This window comes from Lemur catta, chromosome 4 (genome assembly GCF_020740605.2).
Source record: "Lemur catta isolate mLemCat1 chromosome 4, mLemCat1.pri, whole genome shotgun sequence".
NCBI classification, from domain to species: Eukaryota; Metazoa; Chordata; class Mammalia; order Primates; family Lemuridae; genus Lemur; species Lemur catta.
The window spans coordinates 13,897,081-13,919,433 of NC_059131.1; the positions used below are offsets into that span (position 1 = coordinate 13,897,081).

Sequence of the window (22,353 nt, forward strand, 5' to 3'; positions counted from 1 at the left end):
TTAAAAAATGACAACAGTTTACTGTTTAAGGGATTTATTAAAGCATTTTACCACAAAGATGGAAACATACACATTAGAAACATGCAACCACTATCATCCACAGTTAAGTCAAAACGTCAAATTTTTCCTGTTTCCATAGTTGAAAACTTCAGACCTTATATGCAACTCACTCACCCTGAACATTTAATTCATTCTTCCTGAAAGTATCCAGGGCAAACTATTATATAAAGAAAGTGCAAAGTTAAAAAAGAAAACATGTGGAGAATACCCTCTTTTCCCTTCCCACCCCCCAATTAAAGGCAAACAATGGTGCTTTGCTCTCGCTTAACCTAGATTGTCTTCAAAAACTAGTAAAATATAAAACAACAAAAAAGACTTAATAGATGTCCAAAAAGCTCCTTAGTGTTTGAAAATGAATGCTTAAACAAAAGACAATGTATTTTACATCAAACAAGTTTGAAGAGCCCTGTACTGCAGCATTCTGTAAAATAAACATGACAAAAAGCTGGTATAGGATTTATTGTCAAAGGCAGAATTTCTTCAGGCAGGTAGATAAGGAGGCGGTGGTTCTTTCTCAGGCATCTTCACGGCCATTTCATAGGTTGGCAAAACATACTAAAGAAAGAAAAAGTATTAGACTTAATTTTCCTTTAAAATCCTTTTGGGAATATAATTCAAATTTCAGATTTTATGTCCTAAATAGGTACATACAAATCTATAGAGAGCCAAATAAACTGTTAGCTAAAAAGTTCCTGAGAGTAGATGCCTGAATAACTGGGAACTTTACCAAGATTGCTAGAGATGGATGAGATGGCTCGGAGGGAGGGAGGGAGGGAGCAAAACAAGCAGGCAGGATTCTGCTTCTGGACTGACCCTGAGGCTACAAGGATTCTCGGACAGGCAGTATGTGCCACTGCTCTCCCCTCATTCCAGTGTAACTGACAAAGTACTAGTGCCAATTACACCAGGGGTTAAGGATAAGGGTTAAGGTGATCCCACTAAACCATGCTATAGGAAGCCTCCAATGAGATGCTGGATCCTGAAATTCATCTGAATCTGCTTGCAGTCATGAACTTGTATCACGTGCCTCTAGGGTAACAGGCACACCAACGTGGTGGAGCGCCACGCTAGCTTACAGCAACAGTTAGAGTGCTCCAGGAGGTAGGCCTCCCCAGCAGACTCATGGAACCCACTGCATTCACATCAGCCCCAGACAGATCAGCTCCCCCTTTGGATTACATGGATATTTTTTGAAAACAAGACGAGTTTCAGTCAATGGTACTTCCCCTCCAACCCTCTGAAGCCCCAGAAGCTACATGAGCCTAGAATAGCTATTTTCTGTCTTATCTCCCCTTCAGACACACAACTCGTGAGGACCACTAATAAACCTAACAGCCAAGCTGGATGAGATGAAGCAGTGCAGAGTGTCTACAGCCTCATGTATTCAGGATTCCAACTGGGAGAGGCTGAATCCTGTGGATTTAAGCTGTTCATGTCCCAAACCACAGTTAGAGCATAGAAGATAAAGTCAGGCTCCAGGTTCTTCTCCTGGAACAATCAATAATGGCTAGCTAACCTGAGGAGGTGCTTCAAAGGCAGGGTACACAGCAATCTCCGGCACATTTCTGTTGTTGATGTATTTATAGCAGTTCCAAACACAGTTAATCAGATAAGCCTGAAAGAATAAAAACAAAATTTACATCTGCCAGAAATTCAACAGACAGTCTGCTCTAAAATGCAGTGACTAACAGAGCATTCCCACATCTCCTCAGTGGAGAAGGGAACTGACTCTGTGTAGACCCGACAGTCCAGGCCCTGTCCCTACCTGCTCTCATTCAAATGTCACAAATTTTATTACCAACATTTTACAGAGAAACCAGAGTTGGGGTTTTGATTCTTCTGGGTTTCTGAACCTTGGTTATTAAAACAGATTACAATAGAAATCGGGAACCACTTTCAAAAACATAAAGATGTTCCTTACACTTAAGGAAGGATCCTGACATTTCCAACCATTCCCTGGAAACAAGACCAAGGACATTCTCTAGATGCTCTCTCCACTGCTGTGCCAGAATAAATACCATCACCAAAAATTCTCAGTCTATTTGTGACTTATGGAAAGCGTCAGTCTTACTAGCCCCTAAAGATTTAGTCAGCAACGTACCTTAAAAATGATGAATAAGGCAAAGAACACAAGAACAATGAACAGGAGGCAGCTGGAGTCCAATGCCAGGAGGTCATCTTTGTAGGGAAAATCGGGCTATTAAAAAAACACACACATTTACAACTCAGCCACCACATCTGCACTTGGTAATAACCAAGAGAGCATTTTAAGAATACAAAGGGCACCAAAGGCAGAAGTGATATTCTAATAAAAATGTATAAACCGAATTCAAAGTGCTTTTAAGCCTCATCACTATTAATACACACTATAATCACTTAAAATATACTTGTTTGAAAACCCACAATACTTGTAAGAGTCTAAACTGAGCTCATTTTCTCTTTACTTTTCACTATTTTCCATCTTTCTGGCCTTTGGAAAAACACTATCTCCTGTAAGGGACCCCAGATTTGTCCCTGGGTCACTGAGTCAGTTAAGTCAGGAGGTGCTAAAATCTAAGCTCTACAGGCCATTTAGTCCTACATGGCGAAAATTATTTTTCTAAAAGCCAATCACTGGTGTCAACTCTTACCAGGACGGGGCAAAAAGAAGGCACTGGTTATAAAGCCAGGCAAGATTATGAGGTTTAGCGTAGACATACCCTGGTCTACTGAGAAGGATCAGCTGTATTCATTTAAGTATTTATTCATCCTTGACTGTGTACAAGGCAATGAGTAAGTTCAGGGAGAAGACCATTATAAAAGAAAAATTTAGGATTTAAAAGCTGGCCAGAACAGGAAGTATCTTCCAATCTGAGGAAGCAAGTGAATAAAACAGAGGGAAGAAAATAGGGTCTATAAAAGGAATAGTAAATTCATTTTGATGTTCTTTTCTATAAAGCTCATCTAATTGTTTTTTTTAGCTTATATCTTTTAATGGAAATGTCAACACAGAGGCCTAAATAATTACAGCACAAACACAAATCTCAAAAGACCAAAAAAATAGAAAAAAGAACCCACCACACACCACTCACACCCTAAATCCCAGCTAAGTTGTCTCCTTAGAAAAAGACTGTTTTTCATCTGCAAACAAAAGGACCCACACAGAATGGGACCAGCTCATGGGAGTGTGCTATGATAGGGATTTCATTCAGAAGGCAGGGAAGCACTTGTGATTTTTCAGCCAGAGATGACATGAGTAGAAAGCAGTGCTTAAAAAGCTTCAAACCATTGCTGCCCCAGCCAACAGGCTCTCCCTGTGTGCCAGCCACCACAGCCATCTGTTAGTTCCCTGACTATACCATGCTCCCCCTTATCTCCCGGTCTCTCTCTTACCTGGAATGCTGTTTCCCGCAGTTTCCCTCTCTTAATTCCTATTCGAACTCCTGAGTATAATTCAAACCTCACTTCCCAGCCCAGGTCTAGTACCCATGTGATGTGCACTCCCATAGTAGCCCATGATTGCATTTCAGTCAATCTTCTGACTCCTTCACTAGAAAGTAAGTTCCACTGACATATCCCTATGACCTACCAGAGTGCCCTGCACATAAGAGTAAGCAACATGTTTTGAGTGAATGAACGATAAATTTGGTGGCATGCAAAACCAACCAGGCAGGATATGTGGAAGTAGAGAGAAAAGTTCTGAAAGACAGTATTTTGGAAATGAACGAAGAATGGCCCTCCCAGCTTTCACCTATCTGGACCCCATGTCTTCTTCCAGACCACCTACACGAAGCCCTCCTTGGCCATTTCAGCCCAGAGCATTCCGTGACCCCTCCATTATATGGCATCCATCTGAGTTCCTTATTTACTACTGCTATGTGACAGCTCAAGTCTGGTATCACAGACTACATCTTCATATATCCTGACTCCCCAAATATATTGTTTGCTCCCTAAAGATAGGCAAGTTATATATCTACAGCCCTCACCAATAGTGCCTAGCATAGAGCTAGTGACAGAGTAGGCACTCCAATCTTTGCCATGGATGTCTGTAAAGACAACAAGCTATCATTTAATGAGTGTCAAATACAGTCAAATTATTATACTTGGGCAATACTGAAAAACAAAAACTAAGCTACTAGTTCCATGATATGCATCTTTAGGTTCTGACACCATAGTTAAAACAGCAGAAATAATTACTTTAAGACACTAAAAAACAAGTGGGGTCGTTAAAAATAGTACCTAAGGCTGACTTGGAACTTCAATATTTTACTTAAAATGAAAAAAGTTTAATTAGTGCACACACACTTACTAATTGATCCAGATATTCTTTGATTCTTGGCAAGTAAGTGAGAGAACTGATAGCAACCAGGCAACTGAGAACGAAGTCAAAAAGCCGGTAACAGAAGAATGGAATCAGCCAACCCACTTGATACTGCAGAAAAAATAACCACAACATTATATCAGTATCTGAAATTATTAAGTACCACTCAGTAATGGTCAAACTCAAAGAGCTGAAAATATAGGATACTTACAGAAATTGCTCCATATACCAGCATTGAACTGATTATAAACATAAGAACAGAGACGGCAAAAAGAACACAGGCATTATCTAAAACAAAAACAAAAATCTAATTAAGCTACATACACAACAAAAAGAACAAAACTCTTTACAACAAAAGAAAACGCTTTAAAGCTAGCTTAGAAATATTTAAATATTTTCAAAATTGGCTATGAAAAGATCTAAGGTCAAGAGGGAAAAAAATACCTAAGTCTCAACATTAAGTAATAAACCTTAAGAAATGCATGCAAAGCTCTTATTTGTTAAATTGCTACAACAATTCAATGACATTTGTTTAAGATGACACATGAACCATGCACTCTGCTAGAGAGACAGGTCCCTGTGCTCTTACAAGTCCAAGAGTCTGAAGATGTGCAAACAGGTAATTATAATCCAATGTGTTGCGTGTCACAACAGAGGCACAATTAGCTTTGCCTGGAGATGCAGGAAAAAATACAAACGAAATGACTGACACAAGTTGGGTCTTGTGAGATGACTAGGACTCAACTGGAAGGGAAGGCTGGTATTTGCTTAAAAGACAGATATATTAAACTCAGAATGCTATAGATGCCACCTCTTGCTTTAGATAAAATACAACTGAAATTAAAAGTTCTCTATTTATCCCCTCTTCCCCTCCCTAACACCCCAAAATTAAAACCCATTGCTTGGCTTCTCTGCTGCACACAGGTCTACTTTCTTTTTTGTTCCTCCTTCTCAGGTTGTTCCAACTCTCCATTAATCCACGTTCACTAATTTTTTCAAAAAAACATCCAAGTAATCTCAAATAATACTAAACCACACTTGACTTGTTGAGTTTCTTAGCACAAATCTATAGTTGATTCTGTGACTCAGGCTAGATAAAGAAACTGAGGGCACAATCGTGATGAACGATTAGAATAACTGTTGAATACTCACACTATTGGATAAATGTATATATAATCTCATCACTAAGCTGTATAAACATCAGTATTTGGCACTAAACTTAGTAAGAAGAGCCCTCTTTATTTGCTGCAGCATGTAAGATGCTACTTAGAATAATTCAGATATAAATAAAATATGAAATTAAACAGGATAGGTACTGTCAAACTTGAAAGCAAAATTTGTAATTCAGGCTGGTCCGAAGGTAGTGAGTTATCTCACTTGATTGTTCACAGTCAGTTACAGATTGAACTCCTTGTTCTATTACTTTCCCCCCTCCTCACTACTGCACTTGACTAGTCCTAAAAAAAAAAAAAAAAATTGTAATTCAAATAGTCAGCTTTTAAGATTCTGTATATGGAAGACTGCATGCTTATTTTGATTTCTTAAAGTAGTAAAACAATAAAGTGAAGTTCAACGTCTTCCACTGGACCAACAAACAACAGCAAAAGAGAAGGGAAAACGGGGTGGCAGGCTGGAAATCCATGTCTGGAATGACATCAATAAAGCAAACAAAACACATGGGCTAGATGCCCAGATAGAAACCAGGTTTCCACCCATCACTACATTCAAGAACCTCCTCTAGGGGTCCCCCTGGTGTTTATGCATTCCCAAAATGAGCGTAAATAAAGCTAAGTCCATATTTGAAAAACGGCTTGTATGTGTTACACAAGTATTTCATATATACTGACTGCCATATCCTGTTTAAATGATTTAAAATAGCTAATCACAAACCTCATTATTTAAAATTGGTTATCAGGCCAATGATCAGAAATTAACAGTCTGTGGGAAAGTCAAATTTTAACTTCCAAAGAAATACAAACTACCACACGACTAAGTACTACGTATTTTTATATTCTCTCAAGAGTAAGGGCTTTGGTACAACAATTATATTCAATACAAATGTAATAATCACTACATCTGATTCTCTTACAGCACTTAAAATACTCATGCAATATGCAGTAACTCATGATTTCATCCTTACAGCCCTAGCCGCAGGAGCCAGCTTAACAGACTTGCAAGAATCTCAATAACCATCAATCTTTTTTCTAGACCTTGATTTTAGGAGAAACATGACAAGAGAATATGCTGATAGAAGCAGGTTAATTAAAATGTATACATCTTAAAATAAAATTTAGAAAATATGAAAAAGTGACTAACAGCTGTTAGAAGCCCCATGGACAACGTGGACAATGAATTGTTTGAATTAACAACCAAATAACACACACACACCTTTACAAATGTATCATAGAAGGCCATAAATGTAATGAAGCTCAAAACTTCATCATAAAAGCTAATAAATCTAAAAACATGAGAATGAAAAACTTATTAAATATAATATACACACAATAACTGGGACATTTTTCTGAAGTGAAATTTAAAAATACACATGTAGAAACTGCTTGCACTGAAAATCCTGAGGCATAATTTTCTGTTCAAATATATTAAAAGTATCTTACATAACTTATAATGTAAAATCTCAACTAAAACTTTTCTGTACCTGTATTTTAAAGAAATATAAAGGATAAAAAAAATATTGCTGTCAGGGAATAGGTTTAAAAAGGTAATTTATGTGAATGTTCCAGGATTAATTTTTTTAACCTAATGTCAAATCTCCCTCCCTCTACACAGAAATACACACAGAATTATGACTCTGAGCAAAAGATATCACCAAATATTTGATTAACTTGTATTTTATATTATACTATTATATAACAGTCTATTTGCTCCATGAGCAAATCTCCCATCCCAATGACACCTGTCAGCTGGCCTCAAGGTTTACAGTTCATTTTCATTTAACTCTACCCTTCTCTTTCCTGGTACCTGATAGCATTAAGGTACACCTTACACATTTCTCAAAAACCTGGTAGTCCATTACATTTTCTCACTAGAAATTATCTACTGTAGTCCTCACTGAATATCTTTGAAAAACCCATCAAAATAGTTTTCTGCCTCAGCAAGTGGAGTTACTTAAATGTAATTTAAGTTACGGTAACCTTATTATGCAACTTACTTAACCTTTGGAAATATAACTTAAGCATAATTTAATCAACCCTCCTCTAAATAGCTACTGTGTGTATATGTGTACATAGAAAGTCACCCACCACATAACGTTTTAGTTAACAAGGGACTGCATATACGATGGTGGTCCCACAAGATTATAATACTCTATTTGTACTGTACCCTTTCTATGTTTAGACATATTTAGATACACAAATACCATTGCCTGTACTATTCAGAACAGTAACCTGCTACACAGGTTTGTAGCCTAAGAGCAACAGGTTACACCACACAGCCTACATGTGTAGTAGGCTATGCCATCTAGGTTTGTGTAAGTACACTCTATGATGTTCGCACAACAACAAAATTGCCTAATGAAGCATATCCTCATTGTTAAGCAATGCATTACTGTACACAAAATTTAGCAGGGAATATTTTCTTTTCAACTAAAACATACCGGCCATTCTCTCAGATGAATAGTAATTACCAATGACTTCATACTGAATGTTGACAGCTGGCATGGAGTTTGGATGAGTCACCTCCACTGTCAGCAAAATTGCCATCAATAGGTTCACCACCTGTGAAAGATAACATTCTATCAATTACATTAATACTATCAGGAAGCAGTCTCCAGCACCATCTTTAGATATCTTCCCATATTTGAAATTGTTTTACTTGAAAAAAACAAAGATATAAAACAGTAGGAGACTACCTGAGATACAACAATATGTAATTACCACTATGAAAATAGTTTTAAAGTAAATGTTTCATAAAGTAAAAAAAATTATTAATACTAACCATTCAAGAGATATGATGATTGACCTTGTGTTAAACCAAAACATCAGAATAAAATGGCACAAAAATTAAAACCAAGGAATCATCACAAGTTGTTCATGTTCAGAGTCACATATTTATTCACATACCAATCTCAGCAACTCTGGGTTTGAAGAAGCTACAGTTCATCTAAAATATTTATCCATCAGATGCCTGAAACCCCTCCACAGCACTCCCACCCAGTCGGTGATGGAGAACTCACTATTTCTTCCTGAGCTAGACTCAATGCTTAAGGGACTTACCTTCTGAGATAATGTGCTCCCACTTCTAAGTGCCTCCACCTGATGGCAGCCTCCAAATATCGTCTTTCCTAGAATAAATATTCAGATCCCTAAACCATTCCACTAACTAGCATGTTTTCCAGCTACCTATTTCCCTCTTGCTGTCCTCTTTACACGTGCTCCAATTTGATGGACATATAATACTATTAAAACGAGGTAAGGGCCGGGCGTGGTGGCTCACGCCTGTAATCCTAGCACTCTGGGAGGCCGAGGCGGGCGGATTGTTTCAGGAGTTCAAGACCAGCCTGAGCAAGACTGAGGCTCCGTCTCTACTAAAAATAGAAAGAAATTATATGGACAGCTAAAAATATATATAGAGAGAAAAATTAGCCGGGCATGGTGGCGCATGCCTGTAGTCCCAGCTACTCAGGAGGCTGATGCAAGAGGATCACTTGAGCCCAGGAGTTTGAGGTTGCTGTGAGCTAGGCTGACACCACGGCAATCTAGCCCAGGCAACAGAGTGAGACTCTGTCTTAAAAAAACAAAAAAACAAAAAAAAAAACACGAGGTTAAGATCAGCCAGGTCAGAACACAATGGGACCTCATGTGTTACCACATGCTAGCTAATAAATTTCAATTCATGCAACCTGAAATCGCACTGGCTTTATAAATTTTTTTGAATGCCACACGAGAGTAACTACCTAAAACACCTTGTTCTTTTTCCATACTTGATCCTGCTAAGCTACCACCTGTACCTCTACAGCTGGATCCAGGGGTCCAAGCATAGGCCTTAATACATTTGTAACTGAATTTTATCTTATTCCATTCTTGCCTGTCAAGATTTTCTATTTCTCTCTGCTTCCTGCCTTTGAAAATATGATCAGCATGTAATCAGTATCTCCATCTAAGTCATAACAAAAGAAAACACAGCTGAGGACAAAGCTCCCAGAAGCTGCCCCTTCCCATTAATCAGCAACTTTTGAATAAAATTCTTTATCTGGTCCAAAGAAACATCTTGAGACTTTGTCAAACATCTTGCCAAAATCCCATTATAATATATGGTGAATTTTCCTAGTCTATCAGAGTTGTAGGTCCAATTATAAAGGAAATTAGTTATGCCTATAGTTGCTGGCCAATCCCTGCAGTATCCTTGGAGGCACCACTGCATTTAAATATGTTCTGTAAAGCTACATGACTTGTGTTAAGTTCGCTGATGTGACAGAAGGGTGAACTAATTTACAAATGTGGTTTTTAAGACATCCTGCTTCTCAGCACTACATGATTACTTAAAACCACTCCCCCATGACTCCTGTTTTGAGGTCTTTTCAAAAGAAACTATTATCTAAAGCTACAGAAGGTTTATATTTTAAATAAATATGTTCAGAAGCATGCCTTTTTCCTTGCATTGTCCAAAGGTAAGGTACTTTGTCCTTCAACTCTTGAGAGGACTTCCAAGGGACAATTCTATTTGCAAGGTGGCTCTCCAGCTGAAGGCTGATTTTTTGTTGCCCACTTTTGTTGCAGTGAGTTCTGGCCAGTGTGTTTGGTAGATAAGTATGAGCTAAAACAATTAGGTAAATTAACTACTGAACAATCAGATGTGTGTATCTACTGAAACATTTTATGTTCTGTGTATGGAAATCGGTCTGTCAAGAAAAACATGCAAACCCAATTACTAAATGAAGGGTATGACATGCCAAAAATATTTAGGAGTTTCAATTTTCCCTTCTTAAATATTTTTATCACATGTAAGATTTGTAAAGATCTTTTTTCTTCTCTTCCATGGACAGGTCATAGACTCATCCACTACTGACACTTCGAATTTCATTTCACTATAGGTCATACCCCTGAATATTAACAAAATAAATCATAGGTCTAATCAAAAGGACAAAAAAATGGTAAAATAAATTTCAGTGCCACTTCATCGAAAGCTCAGCTTCTCAAATCTTCATTGAGTTATATTCCATTAGGTCACTATACTTCATTAGAACCCCAACTTACATTTTAAAGCATTAGACTAGAAAACACACCCTTGTGATCTTAAGAGATTTACCACTGAGCTCATATAGAGGCTCTGGTGACTAACTTCTGATTACAGTTGACAATTCTACTAAGGCCCATGTTTAATTTAAAAAAAAAAACCATGAAATTAACTTACTAGTCTTGCAATATAAAATTTCTCTGAAAATATCCAACTATGTACAAACTATTCCAAATATTTATTCCTGATTCATTTTTTTACTTCACTGTATTCAGTAAAGAAAGTTAACAAAAATTGGCCGGGTGCGGTGGCTCACGCCTGTAATCCTAGCACTCTGGGAGGCCGAGGCGGGTGAATCGCTCGAGGTCAGGAGTTCGAGACCAGCCTGAGCAAGAGACCTCGTCTCTACTAAAATAGAAAGATATTATCTGGCCAACTAAAAATATAGAGAGAAAAAATTAGCCGGGCATGGTGGCACATGCCTGTCCTCCCAGCTACCCGGGAGGCTAAGGCAGTGGGATCGCTTGAGCCCAGGAGTTTGAGGTTGCTGTGAGCTAGGCTGACACCACGGCACTCACTCTAGCCTGGGCAACAGAGCGAGACTCTGTCTCAAAAAAAAAAAAAAGAAAGTTAACAAAAATGTAACTTAACACATTGACTGCCATGTGAGTTGTATTTAGGCTAGTTTCGAGCCCAGGACCTCGTGAGGTAAAACCCTGTAGTTGGTTTGTGAAAATCTTACCTGTTGATGTTCTTATTGTTACAATTAATATTGACAATTTAATTCTAAAAACATGGATTGCATTGCACATAACTGATATACAGAATACAATAAAGAATAACAAATTAGAAATCACTGTTTTGTTTTAATAAAACACCGTGGCCCCAGGGAAAATTTTTTCTTCTAGTGTGGCAGTCAATGATAAAAGCAGGCCATGGTGGTACACGCCTATAGTCTCAGCTACTTGGAAGGCTGAGGTGGGAGGATCACCTGAGCTCCAGAGTTTGAGGACAGAATTGGCAATACAGTGAGACCTTGAAAACAAAAGAAAAAAGAAAAGAGGAGAGGAGAGGAGGAGAGGGGAAGGGAAGGGGAACACGAAAGGGAAAGGGAAAAGGCAAAAATGATTAACTTCTAAACCTAGTAACAGGAAGAGGTAAAGAATGCAGCAAATGTGTTAAGAGCATGGGCCATAAACACACCACCCAATGTGGGAATAGTACTGTAAATTTAACAGGTCAAACGATGTGGTCTGCACTGTTTTTGAAGCCTTTTACACACCTTATGTAAGTAAACTACAACAAGAAACGTGTTAGATTATACTTGTTACAAAGGAACAGTATTAGATCCAGGGAAGCATTCAGCCTAGGGAGGGTAATTTCCCTTTGTTTTATCATTTCATAGCCACACCTATCCCAAGAGACTCTTTGGGGACTTTTAAAAAAAATTATTCCTCTGGCCAGGCGCGGTGGCTCACGCCTGTAATCCTAGCACTCTGGGAGGCCAAAGCCGGTGGATCGCTCGAGGTCAGGAGTTCGAGACCAGCCTGAGCAAGAGACCCCCGCCCCCCCTGCCCCCGCCTCTACTAAAAATAGCAAGAAAATTATATGGACAACTAAAAATATATACAGAAAAAATTAGCCAGGCATGGTGGCACATGCCTGTAGTCCCAGCTACTCGGGAGGCTGAGGCAGGAGGATCGCTTAAGCCCAGGAGTTTGAGGTTGCTGTGAGCTAGGCTGACGCCATGGCACTCACTCTAGCCCGGGCAACAGAGCGAGACTCTGTCTCAAAAAAATTATTCTTCAGTTTCCTCAGAGTTTATTTTGTCCAGAGCCAGTATCTGCCGAGATCACAATTAAAAGTGTGTTTGGTTCAGGGCACCGTGACAAGGGTTCGCACACGCAGAAGGCACCCAACAGGGCCGCCAGTCTACAAAACTAAGCAGAGAACTGGCATCTTATAAAGATCAAAATTGACTATCTTTAAATTTTCTTAAATGTATATGTAAAAGTTTTTGTTGTTTACTCTTACGTGCAATTACAACTGAGTATTCCTACTATTTTTTGGACAGACAATTCATTGAATAAATGTCTAATGAACACTTCTAATGCTCCAGGAAGTTACCACCACATACATTTTATAAAGTAAGATATCATCCTCCTCCCTCAAGGAGGACACCTTGTTATGGGGAGAAAAATAAAAAAGATGATCATACTAATGTGTAATAAGTAAAATAAGTATATACAAGAGATATGCAGACACTTTTCCAGGCGCATGCACAGTGAGGAAAATAGATCCCTCTGGCTAGGAAGTAAGGAAAGAAAGCTTCACCATGAAAACATTTGAGCAAACCATTAAAAAATTATCTGGAATTGGCAAAATGTTGTTAATAGTTGAAGCTGGGTGATGAGTAAAAAGGGAAATTGTCATATGTTTCACTCTTTTCATATGTTTGAGAATTTCCTTAATAAAGTTTTTAAAAAGCAACTTGGAGGGAGAACACTATTTTGGGGAGAAGGAATAGCATATGCAAAGGCACAGAGGCACAAAACAATGTATTTGAGGATGGAAACTTACTTTGAATGTAAACAAGCAATACTTACGGACGTCAGGATGGGGGCTGGAAAGAAATCAAGCTTGAGGAAACCTGTGTTCAATTCTCTCCCAGCTACCTAACTCTGGACTATATACGGTTGAGACACTCATGAAAAATTAGCCATATATTAAGTCTAAGACCTAAAATTATTACAAATGGCCAAAATGTATTCTTTCAGTATACCATTAACCATGAAGAAAGATATCCCCTGCAGTAGACTTTTAGGTCCATTTTCAATCATTCAATAAACATTTGGGCTTATACTTCATCAGAAACATAAAATCATCTGGCTTCAAATTCTTCAATAAATTAGACAGAGAAAACAATTTCAGGAATGCTAGAAATTAAACTTGAGCTCATTCTGGAATTTCTTATTACTTAACCAGGTATTAAACCAGGCTTGCTTCTTTCAAATCTAACGGGCTAAAGGCTAACACTTCAGGGCTGGTACCTCTGGTGCATACAATAACCGGTTCCACCATGTCCCACAGCACTATTTAATACCATACCCTTAATATTTTAGTAAACAGTGTTACAATTGCCTTAACACTAGACCAGTACAAGCTATGGAGAGAAAGCAATGACACTGTATCAGATACAGTCATTGATAGTGTCTGGGCCCAGGAGGGAGAGCTGCACCTCCAAGTTCCAAACAGCACAGGGGGAATCATAACGTCAGAAGTCTGGCCTAGGTAACCAAAAGAAAACCATAAATAGCTTTCCACACAGATGAAGAAGTATTGCTTCACCTGGAATCGAGGAAGAAAGAGCCCTGACAAGTAGTTAGGGAGGGAAGTGCCATTCTACCTTACTCACCCCATGTTATTTCTTTTACTAAAGAAGCTTCTGACAACAAAATGCAGCTTGGACAAGTCCTCTTTGTTAAGAGGTATTATACTACATTTTGACTTAGGTGGTCTTATTTTCTTAGTGTGGTCTTGTTTTCTTAGTGTTACATGTCTCCTCAACTAGGAAGAAACCGTGTCTTCATAGTGCTATGGAATTGAAGCTACACGTTTCAAAGCCTCCAGTAATGTTGTAATAAACAAAACCAATGGTTTTTTCCCAGCACTTAAACTGATATTACTGATCACCTTCTCCTTCCCCCTTGTCACTGTAAAATAAGGTTCATTTTTACATCTGTGCCCCAAAATTCTTTGTAATACAAGAAACATTTGAGTCTGCCAAGTAAGTGGTAGGTAACAGGAATACAGAAGACAAATGACACATGGCCCCTGTGACTTACTCCTTTTGTATGTCCACCGAAGTCTTTTACACTGTAGATGGTCCATAAATCTTAAAATTGACTTAAGACAGATTGACTGATTTAAGCAGTTTGCAATGTTCTACGCTAACCTGAAAAGTCCATGCAATGCAAGAACAGCTACGGCATCTTTTTAAAATAATGAAACTAAATCGAGGACTTCAGAGAGATATGTGAACCATGTTCACATGAAGTGCTTCAAGTGGGAAACATGTAAACTTCCTACTCCCTATTTTGTAAGAATGTCCTTACTGAAGTTTTTCCTCTGTGTTTTGAGTTTCCTGTTTATAATTCCCACTTTATCCTGCTATTCTTTTCATTTTTGAGCTGAGCCCACAGTATCAAAAAATCTGCCTGGGAGAGACTGAAAAGGAATGCAGCCAATTACATTTGGATGGCTGAAATAGGAATGGTGGTTATTTTCTTCTCCAGGAGTTAGAAATCCTTTGTTCTCTGAAAGGAGGGAAGGATCTAAGAAGAAACAGGAAGTTTGCAGGCAAGAATGCCAGGCTGATGGACCCTCCTTTTCTAAGTAGGAGGGAAGGCCATCTTCTGGGGGTGAGGAAGGCAGGGTTGAGTAAGAGGTTCCAGGACCCTTAAAGATTTGAATTATTAATTTAGGGGAATGGCAGACAGCAAAGGATAAACAAAAGACATTAAAACCCAGCCCTTTTGCAAAATGTAGTAGAAATCAAAGAAAGTTAAATGCTGCTTATTGTCATTAACTATACGAAGTCCAGTTTTACAATTAGTTAAAATATGGAACAGAGAGAGTTTCTGAGGGAAAACATGATATAATTATACCAACACGATGACATTTCTGAATATGAAAGTATAGGAAAATGAAAATAAACTCAGGATAAGCAAATAAACACACATTCAAGTTTTGTTGCTTTTTAAAAGGCACATTAAAAAAGCGAGACAGTAAAAATCATCAGGGTAATCAGGAATAATGTGGAGGTCAGGTAGTTCCCTGAGGGTCGGCCATGAAACAAAATCTGCCTCACTTAAGACGGCTGTCATCTGGAGTTTGTCCAAATGGTTACTAATGACTTCAAGACACTGGGTGGGGAAGTAACAAATGCAGAGAAAAGAGAGTGTCTGGGATAAATCTCTTCCCTCTTTTGCAGTTCATGTAAGTACCAGAAATTGCACAATTATCACTAACATCACTCTCCCCCTACACACACAATCAGAAAGTCATTGGAGAAAGTAGCCAAATCAACAATATATGAAGTTTGTCACAGCTTCAGTAAAGTCATAATAACCTAAACCTGCTAAACAGAATCACATGTTTAGAAGCCACAAATTAGCTTCAATGTGTACGTATACTGGAAATGGTGGTTAAAGAAAAAAAAATCACAAAAGTACTACTGGTTACTAGTGAACCAACTTAGTTATGTAAATCACACAGATATGGAACCCAAGAAATGCCAGCATATGTGGCCAGAATAGAGTAGGCTCTCTACAAAGGTCTCTTAAAAAACAGAGCGGGTCTCATACAAAAAGCATCTAATGGGCAGGGAGGGGGGAAAAAAGCTGACCAAGTGTAAATCCTGGCAACTGGTATTGCCCTCAAGCGAATCTTTAGACTCCCAACAGAGGCCTTTCCGCCTACTACAACGCAAACAGGTTGTAACAAAACCAGATCCAGGAAATATCCTGGCTTACAGCTGGATCTTTCGCTTTCCCATCAAGCAAGACAATCTCGAAACTAGGCTGCATTTATCAAGGTCCGCTCCTAATTGTTTCGTTAGGGGAAAAAATTTCAGGGAGCACCGGTGGGAGGAAAGGAAGGGCAGTCTTTCGTAACGCACAAATACAAAATGAGCCCAAACCGGGTGATTTCCAGAACTTCCCACCAAATCCTAGCACCCTCGTCCCTTCGTCCACAACTCCTCGCCCCTCCCAAGCCCGCTTTTCTCTCCAAATTCTTGCCCACCCTCGACTCCGATTCCCGGACAAATTTCCTTCCTCAAAGTCCCTGGACTTCATCCAGAGCTAGAGCACCCTAAAAAGATGCTCCACTCCATGTCCCCGCCCCACCCAACACCCGGTTTTCAGTCCCCCCCAACATCAAACCGGGCTCCCCGACTTCCCGCACATGCGCACTACCCGCTCCGGCCCTTACCATGTACCAGGTCCCCAAGATGATCGTCCCGGTGCGGACATGGCAACAGCCGCAGCACCGGGTGCTGTAGAACCGGTCACTGCGGCTCCGCTTGAAAGTCATGGACACCATTGGGAATCTCGCGGGCCTCTTTCTTGGCCTGGCCCTTCGCAAACGCTTTCCGCCTAGCGGTCGAACCCAGACAGCTCTGTCCCGGCCACCAAAACCAAACAAACCTTCAAGCCCGCCCCCGGACCGGACTCTGCCAGCTCCTTCGCACCTGCGCACTGAGCGCCGCGCTCCGCTCTCGCGCGACTTCGGTTTGCCTCTCCCTTCTTCCATACAGGCCAATGGAGAGCGGAAAGCTGGATGGTCCCGGCCCCTGATTGGAAAATCTGGGAAATTGACAAGACCTCAGGCCCAATCAGAAGTGCAGTTCGCTGAAGCGCTGATCGGTCTCCGCCTATGATCTGAAGTCAAGGGGCGGCTCGTGGGCCTAGGATGGTTTGGGGTGAGGGGGCCCGGGAAGTTCGCCGTCCTCGAGGTGAGGTCGGCAAAAAAAGAGGCATTTAATGGGAAGGGGAGAAATGAAGTGGAGCGGAACGCAGAAAGCGGGCACGAGGGACTTTTCTGAGCGATGTCTTTGCCACGTACTGTTTCTGAGGCGTCACGAGTTGCTCACGTGACCTTTGTGCGCAGCTCGATTATTGGGCAGGCCGGGGCGGTGCCCCCAGCCCTGGAGCCCGCCTGGGCCTTGTGGCGGAAGTTGGTGGCTACCCAGGGGAAACGATTAGATTTCCACCCTCCCTCCCTGTAATGCCTGCTTTATGAGAGCTGAGAAATACCAGCCGACCTGCCAAAGGCGAAAGGGTTAAGGAAAATGAAAGCAAGATAAAGTAGAAAAACTGCTTAGTAGTTGGGTTTTTACACATAATAGTGATTTTTGTAGGGAAAAATTGTGAAACACATTGAAATGGACCAAATGATTACGGGGTGTCTTCAATGAAAAAGCAGCCGTAGTCTGGCACACCCTTCCGGGTATTCTGATGCTGTGGGAGCTCTCCACCTTTGTCTGGTGTTCTGTACAACTCTGTGGTCTCGTGCCCTGGACTTCATATTGAACCTTACCCCTCCTGGGAAAAAGCCATTTTGCATGGTTTTGTAAGTTCATTCCCCATTCCTGATTCAACAATATAGGTGGATGCTTTAAATTCTCCTTAGGACTGATTTTGACGTCTTACTGGTTCCTTTATTAATTAATGAGTAAATCTTGGACACGTGTTCTTTTTGTATTTGTGTGAGACTTGTGACTTTTTTTTTTTTTAAATGTTTAATGCTTTCATAAGTACACTTCCTTTCAGGAAGCAGAAAGGACTTTCCTTCTGCCAACAGTATTCTTAGCCAGAGACCACAGTGAATGCAGAGTAAAGGTTATTTCATTGGTATGGCTTTAATGAGCACTGCCTGAAATTATATGTTGATTTGTTGATTATCTCCCCAATAAAATGTATTAATAAGTTCTGGAAGGGGAGAAACCGTTTACTTGTTCATCACTAAAGCAATTGTCCATGGACCCTACAAACTGTGTCTGGGAGGCAATAGCCAAGCCACAGTAAAGGATGAGGTATGGCAATTTAACTTATAATGAATTATGACATTTCTCCACTTACACAAGGAGTAGATTATACTAAACTCCCCCCAAGCCCCAACAATTACATAGCCCTTAGTGTGCCCTAGGCACTGATCCAGTCGCTTTATTTTGAATCATTTCATCCTCACAACAACTCTATGAGGTAGTACTTTTATATTAGTTAATGCCACAAAGAAATTAATTACATGTCGAAGATTACAAGGCTAGTGTCAGAACTGAGATGAAAACCTACTGTGCCAGTGGTGTCCACTTTGCTGCAATTGGAATCACCTGAGGATCTTCAATAACCACAGATGCCTCGTTACTATCCCCATTCAGATTTAATTGGTATGGGTGAGAACTGGACGTTGGAATTTTTAAAAGCCCTCCAGGTGATTCTAATGTGTAGCACTGTTACTCTGTCTTGATATAAAACATGGCAGACAAAAATAAATACAATACAATAAAAAAGATAGAGTAAAAAGGTAAGATGGGGGAAATTATCTGATTTCTCTAAAAGCCAAAGTCAATTCTAAATCAGGTATACCTAACATAGTGTCAGATCAGCTCTTAAGTTCTACTTTCCCTGTACTGGGAGTACCTCAGGCAAGGGGCCAGGGAAGTGTGAATTACTAGGAAGCATATTTAACTGGATTAGAGAGGGAAAAATATGATTACAGAGTTTTGTTTAGATAATTCTGATGTAATATACAGACCATATTTTTGGAGAAAATTGTGAGGTACTATTAGTGAAACAGCCTGACCTTTTTTTGTGGAGGAGGAAGTAAGTATTTTTAGGAGAAACTAATTTAGAAACACACACACACAAAAGAAATTAGGGTGAGTTTCAAGCTCTTCAGCTAACGTAGTTTAACCTATTTTTTCTCTTTTAAATAAATAATATATTAGTCTACTCACATTACTTTAGCACATTTTTATTGAAGATCTATTATATTCCACGAGATGAGGATACAAGGATGAAAGAGACAGATAATGTACCTTCCCTTGGAGGCTTTATGGTCTAAAGGGAAAATGTCTGAGAATTTTCAGTCTTCACTCCACCAGTTACAGCATTTATATCTCAACTGTTCCTTAGAGCTAGACATTCTTTCCTAGCTTCCAATTAACCACCCACTCTGTTTCTCCATGTACTTCTCTGGCAGATCCTCATTCTGCTTTGCAATTCTCTCTTCCGTTGTCCATCCCTTGAATATTGGTGTTTTTCAGGGCTCAGTATAAGGCTCTTTTCCTTTGTCATTTTACCTTCTCCCAATTGTCACTTATTTCCAAGATGATTCCTCCATAAATATCACCAGTCCAGGTCTCACTTCTCACCTTCAATCTCGTATTAAGCCTTGCAACAGTGCTTACTACATAGTGAGCACTCAATATTAGCTACAGTTCATTTGGAATTTATTTATTTAAGTGAGGATCTAACTAACTTTGGGTAGACTGTTTAAATTATATCAGTGTCTTAAAAAAGATTTCTTCAGTCTACTGTAAGCTTTCCTATAGATTTTTATAAGCCTATCTCTACCTCATTCCTATTCTCACCCCCACTGATATTGTTTCATTGCATGCTATTTAAACTTGACCTTCCACACTACAATTTATGGTTAAAATGTGTTCTTCTACATTATCCTTTTTTATCAAATTTAATCATAGCATTGTTGGAGGAGATAATTTTTAAAAACTACCAAGGAAAGTCCAATGGCTAAAAAACATACTTATGGCAGATGAGTGAATCTATAATACAGTGTTTTCATGACTTCCAAGAAATGAAAGGATTCATGAAAAATCAATTTAAAGCCCTATTAAACTCCTCATTATACTGTCTCATCAGTTGTAAGGCATCTGGAAAATATTGATAGAATATTCAAGACGGGACCCCCAAGGTTCTGGCTCCAGGCCAATCAGCCGTCAAGACTCTCAATAAATAGCCCTGCTGATGAGCAGAAGTGCTGGGACGTGCAAGTTCCAGCTGAAGGGGGATAATTTCCGAACTCCAGGAAATGGCTGTGTGAAGTAGGCCACTCCTAGGGACTCACACGGTGGAAGGGGTGAGAGGACCTTTTTTATAAGGGCACTAATCCCATTCTTGAGGGTTCCATCCTAATGACCTAATCACCTCCCAAAGGCCCCGCCTCCTGATACCATTACCTTGGGAGTTAGGATTTTAACTTGAATTTTGGGGGAACACAAACATTCAGACCATAGAACTTGGTTTCAACAATTCTACGTTAATTTCAGTTTAGATTATTGGCTAATTAGTGTTTGCTGAACAAGAAACACCTTGTCCAAATGTCAGTTTCTTCACCTGTACAATGGAAATAAGATTTGTTTCCTAATCAAGCTGTAATTTCCTTACTGTGATAAAAGCAGAAGGCAATCATGCCTCAAAATATTTCTACCACAAGTTAATTATTCATCTCCAGTCCCCCAAGGCATTTTTCTGCTGATACTGGTAATTATCTCCTCTAATCAAATTAAATGTGTGGTTTCTATTTTTAATTACTCCAGGGTACTAGATGAATTAATTGGTAAGTTGGCAAACTACCTTGAAGATGAAAAGTCCTATGTAATTATCCCCATGAGAAAAGTACTGTCCATGCACTTGGCTAAAAGCACTACTTGCGATGATGGAATGGAATCTTAACCGTAAGAAATTCTGGTATGAATGTGGTGGCATAGATTCAACATCTGTCTTTTTCTTCTCCTTTCAGTCATAAAAAACAACAAAAAGGGTGAACCAAACAGTGAACTCGATCTTCAGCAAATTTAGGAGCAAATATTCACAGCCTTCAAAATGTGAATCAGGGCCGTAAGAGCAGTGGAGAGAGACAGAAACCACATAGTAGAAGCTGCTAAAAGATGTGAGGCTCAAACAGCAGCAGAGTCCAGAAAACATCAGCAAACTTGCTTCCTAATGTGAGAGACTCACCATGTACTGCAGGTGTGACTTCTTGCTGGTGGATTTGGGTGAGCAGCCCAAGTCCTCCTGGAACCTGTTTTATCTCAAAGTAGCAAAAGACACTGGCTACACAAATAAACAGAGAAACCATCTATATTGCCGCCATAACAAAATACCACAAACTGGGTGGCTTAAACAACAAATTTATTGTCTCATGGTTCTGACCTCTGGAAGTCTCAGATAAAGGTGTCGGCAGGGTTGGTTTCTTCTGAGGGCTGTGAGGAGGAATCTGTTCCAATCCTCTCGCCTGTCTTCTGGTGGTTTGCTGGCCATCTTTGGCATCTCTTGGTTTGTATAAACATCTCTGCTCTCATCCTCACGTGTTGTTCTCCCTGTGTGTGTGTGTCTCTGTATCTAAAATTCCCCTTTTTATAAGGACACCAGTTATGTTGGATTAGGATCCATCCTAATGACTTCAACTTTTAAGAACTGCTTATTTCATTTTGATTTTTTTTAAATAATAAAGTAAAAACCTGACATGTTTCCAAAGTCAAATCTACAAAAAAATTATTTTTGTCTGAATAGAGACATCCAGTTTTTATCTCTGTCCTGTTTACACTGTTCCCTCCCTCCCCCATGGATACTTTTTAAATTAGAAAGAATTTTAATCTAAGCATATATGTTCTTACCTTCATTATCACTCCCATTTTTTAGATAAATAGTTGCATACTCAACTTTTATCCACCTCATTTTTTTTCAGTTAACAGTGTATTCCAGAGATCATGCCACAGTTGTAAATAGAGATGTTGCTCATTCCTTTTTATGCTGCATAGTAGTCTGTTGTGTGGGTACACCATGGTTGATTCAACCAATCTCTTATTGGTGGATTTTTTGTTGCCAGTTTTTTGCTATTACAAACAGGGCTACAATGAGTATTCTTGCATACCTCTTTTGGCATTTGGGGCTCCCTCTTCTCTGTTATCACCAAGTATTGAAAAATATGGCCTCACACATTTAGCTGGCTCTCTTTCCCTCCTCCATTTCTTTTATCTATCCCTGGTGTCCCTGTTCTGCTCAGTTTGGATCCTGTCCTCAGCACTTCTCTTTAGTGTGGGCCTTTGTCTTGGAAGGGATCATGGGTTGGTTTTGAGAGTTCACAGGGCTCAGGCTGCCCCAGCGTTCTCCAACCTTGCTGACCACTTACCTGCACTTACCCCCAAATTACCCACTGGAGCCCGCAAAGCTCCTTGCCAGTTTGGGCTGCTGTCCTAGGGTGGCCTGCTGAGC

At 39.7% G+C, this 22,353-nt stretch overlaps 1 protein-coding gene across 1 annotated transcript; it reads right to left on the bottom strand.

Annotated features, from left to right (window-relative positions):
• Positions 1 to 17: 17 nt before the first annotated feature.
• Positions 18 to 16,821, bottom strand: LAPTM4A (lysosomal protein transmembrane 4 alpha). The gene is made up of 7 exons (XM_045549089.1): positions 16,547 to 16,821; positions 7,974 to 8,094; positions 4,572 to 4,648; positions 4,349 to 4,471; positions 2,162 to 2,257; positions 1,577 to 1,675; positions 18 to 615 (listed from the first exon to the last, which is right to left on the bottom strand). Exons 1-7 carry the CDS (start codon positions 16,655 to 16,657, stop codon positions 541 to 543), a joined length of 702 nt encoding a protein of 233 aa, XP_045405045.1. The 5' UTR covers positions 16,658 to 16,821; the 3' UTR covers positions 18 to 540.
• Between the last annotated feature and the right edge of the window lie 5,532 nt (positions 16,822 to 22,353).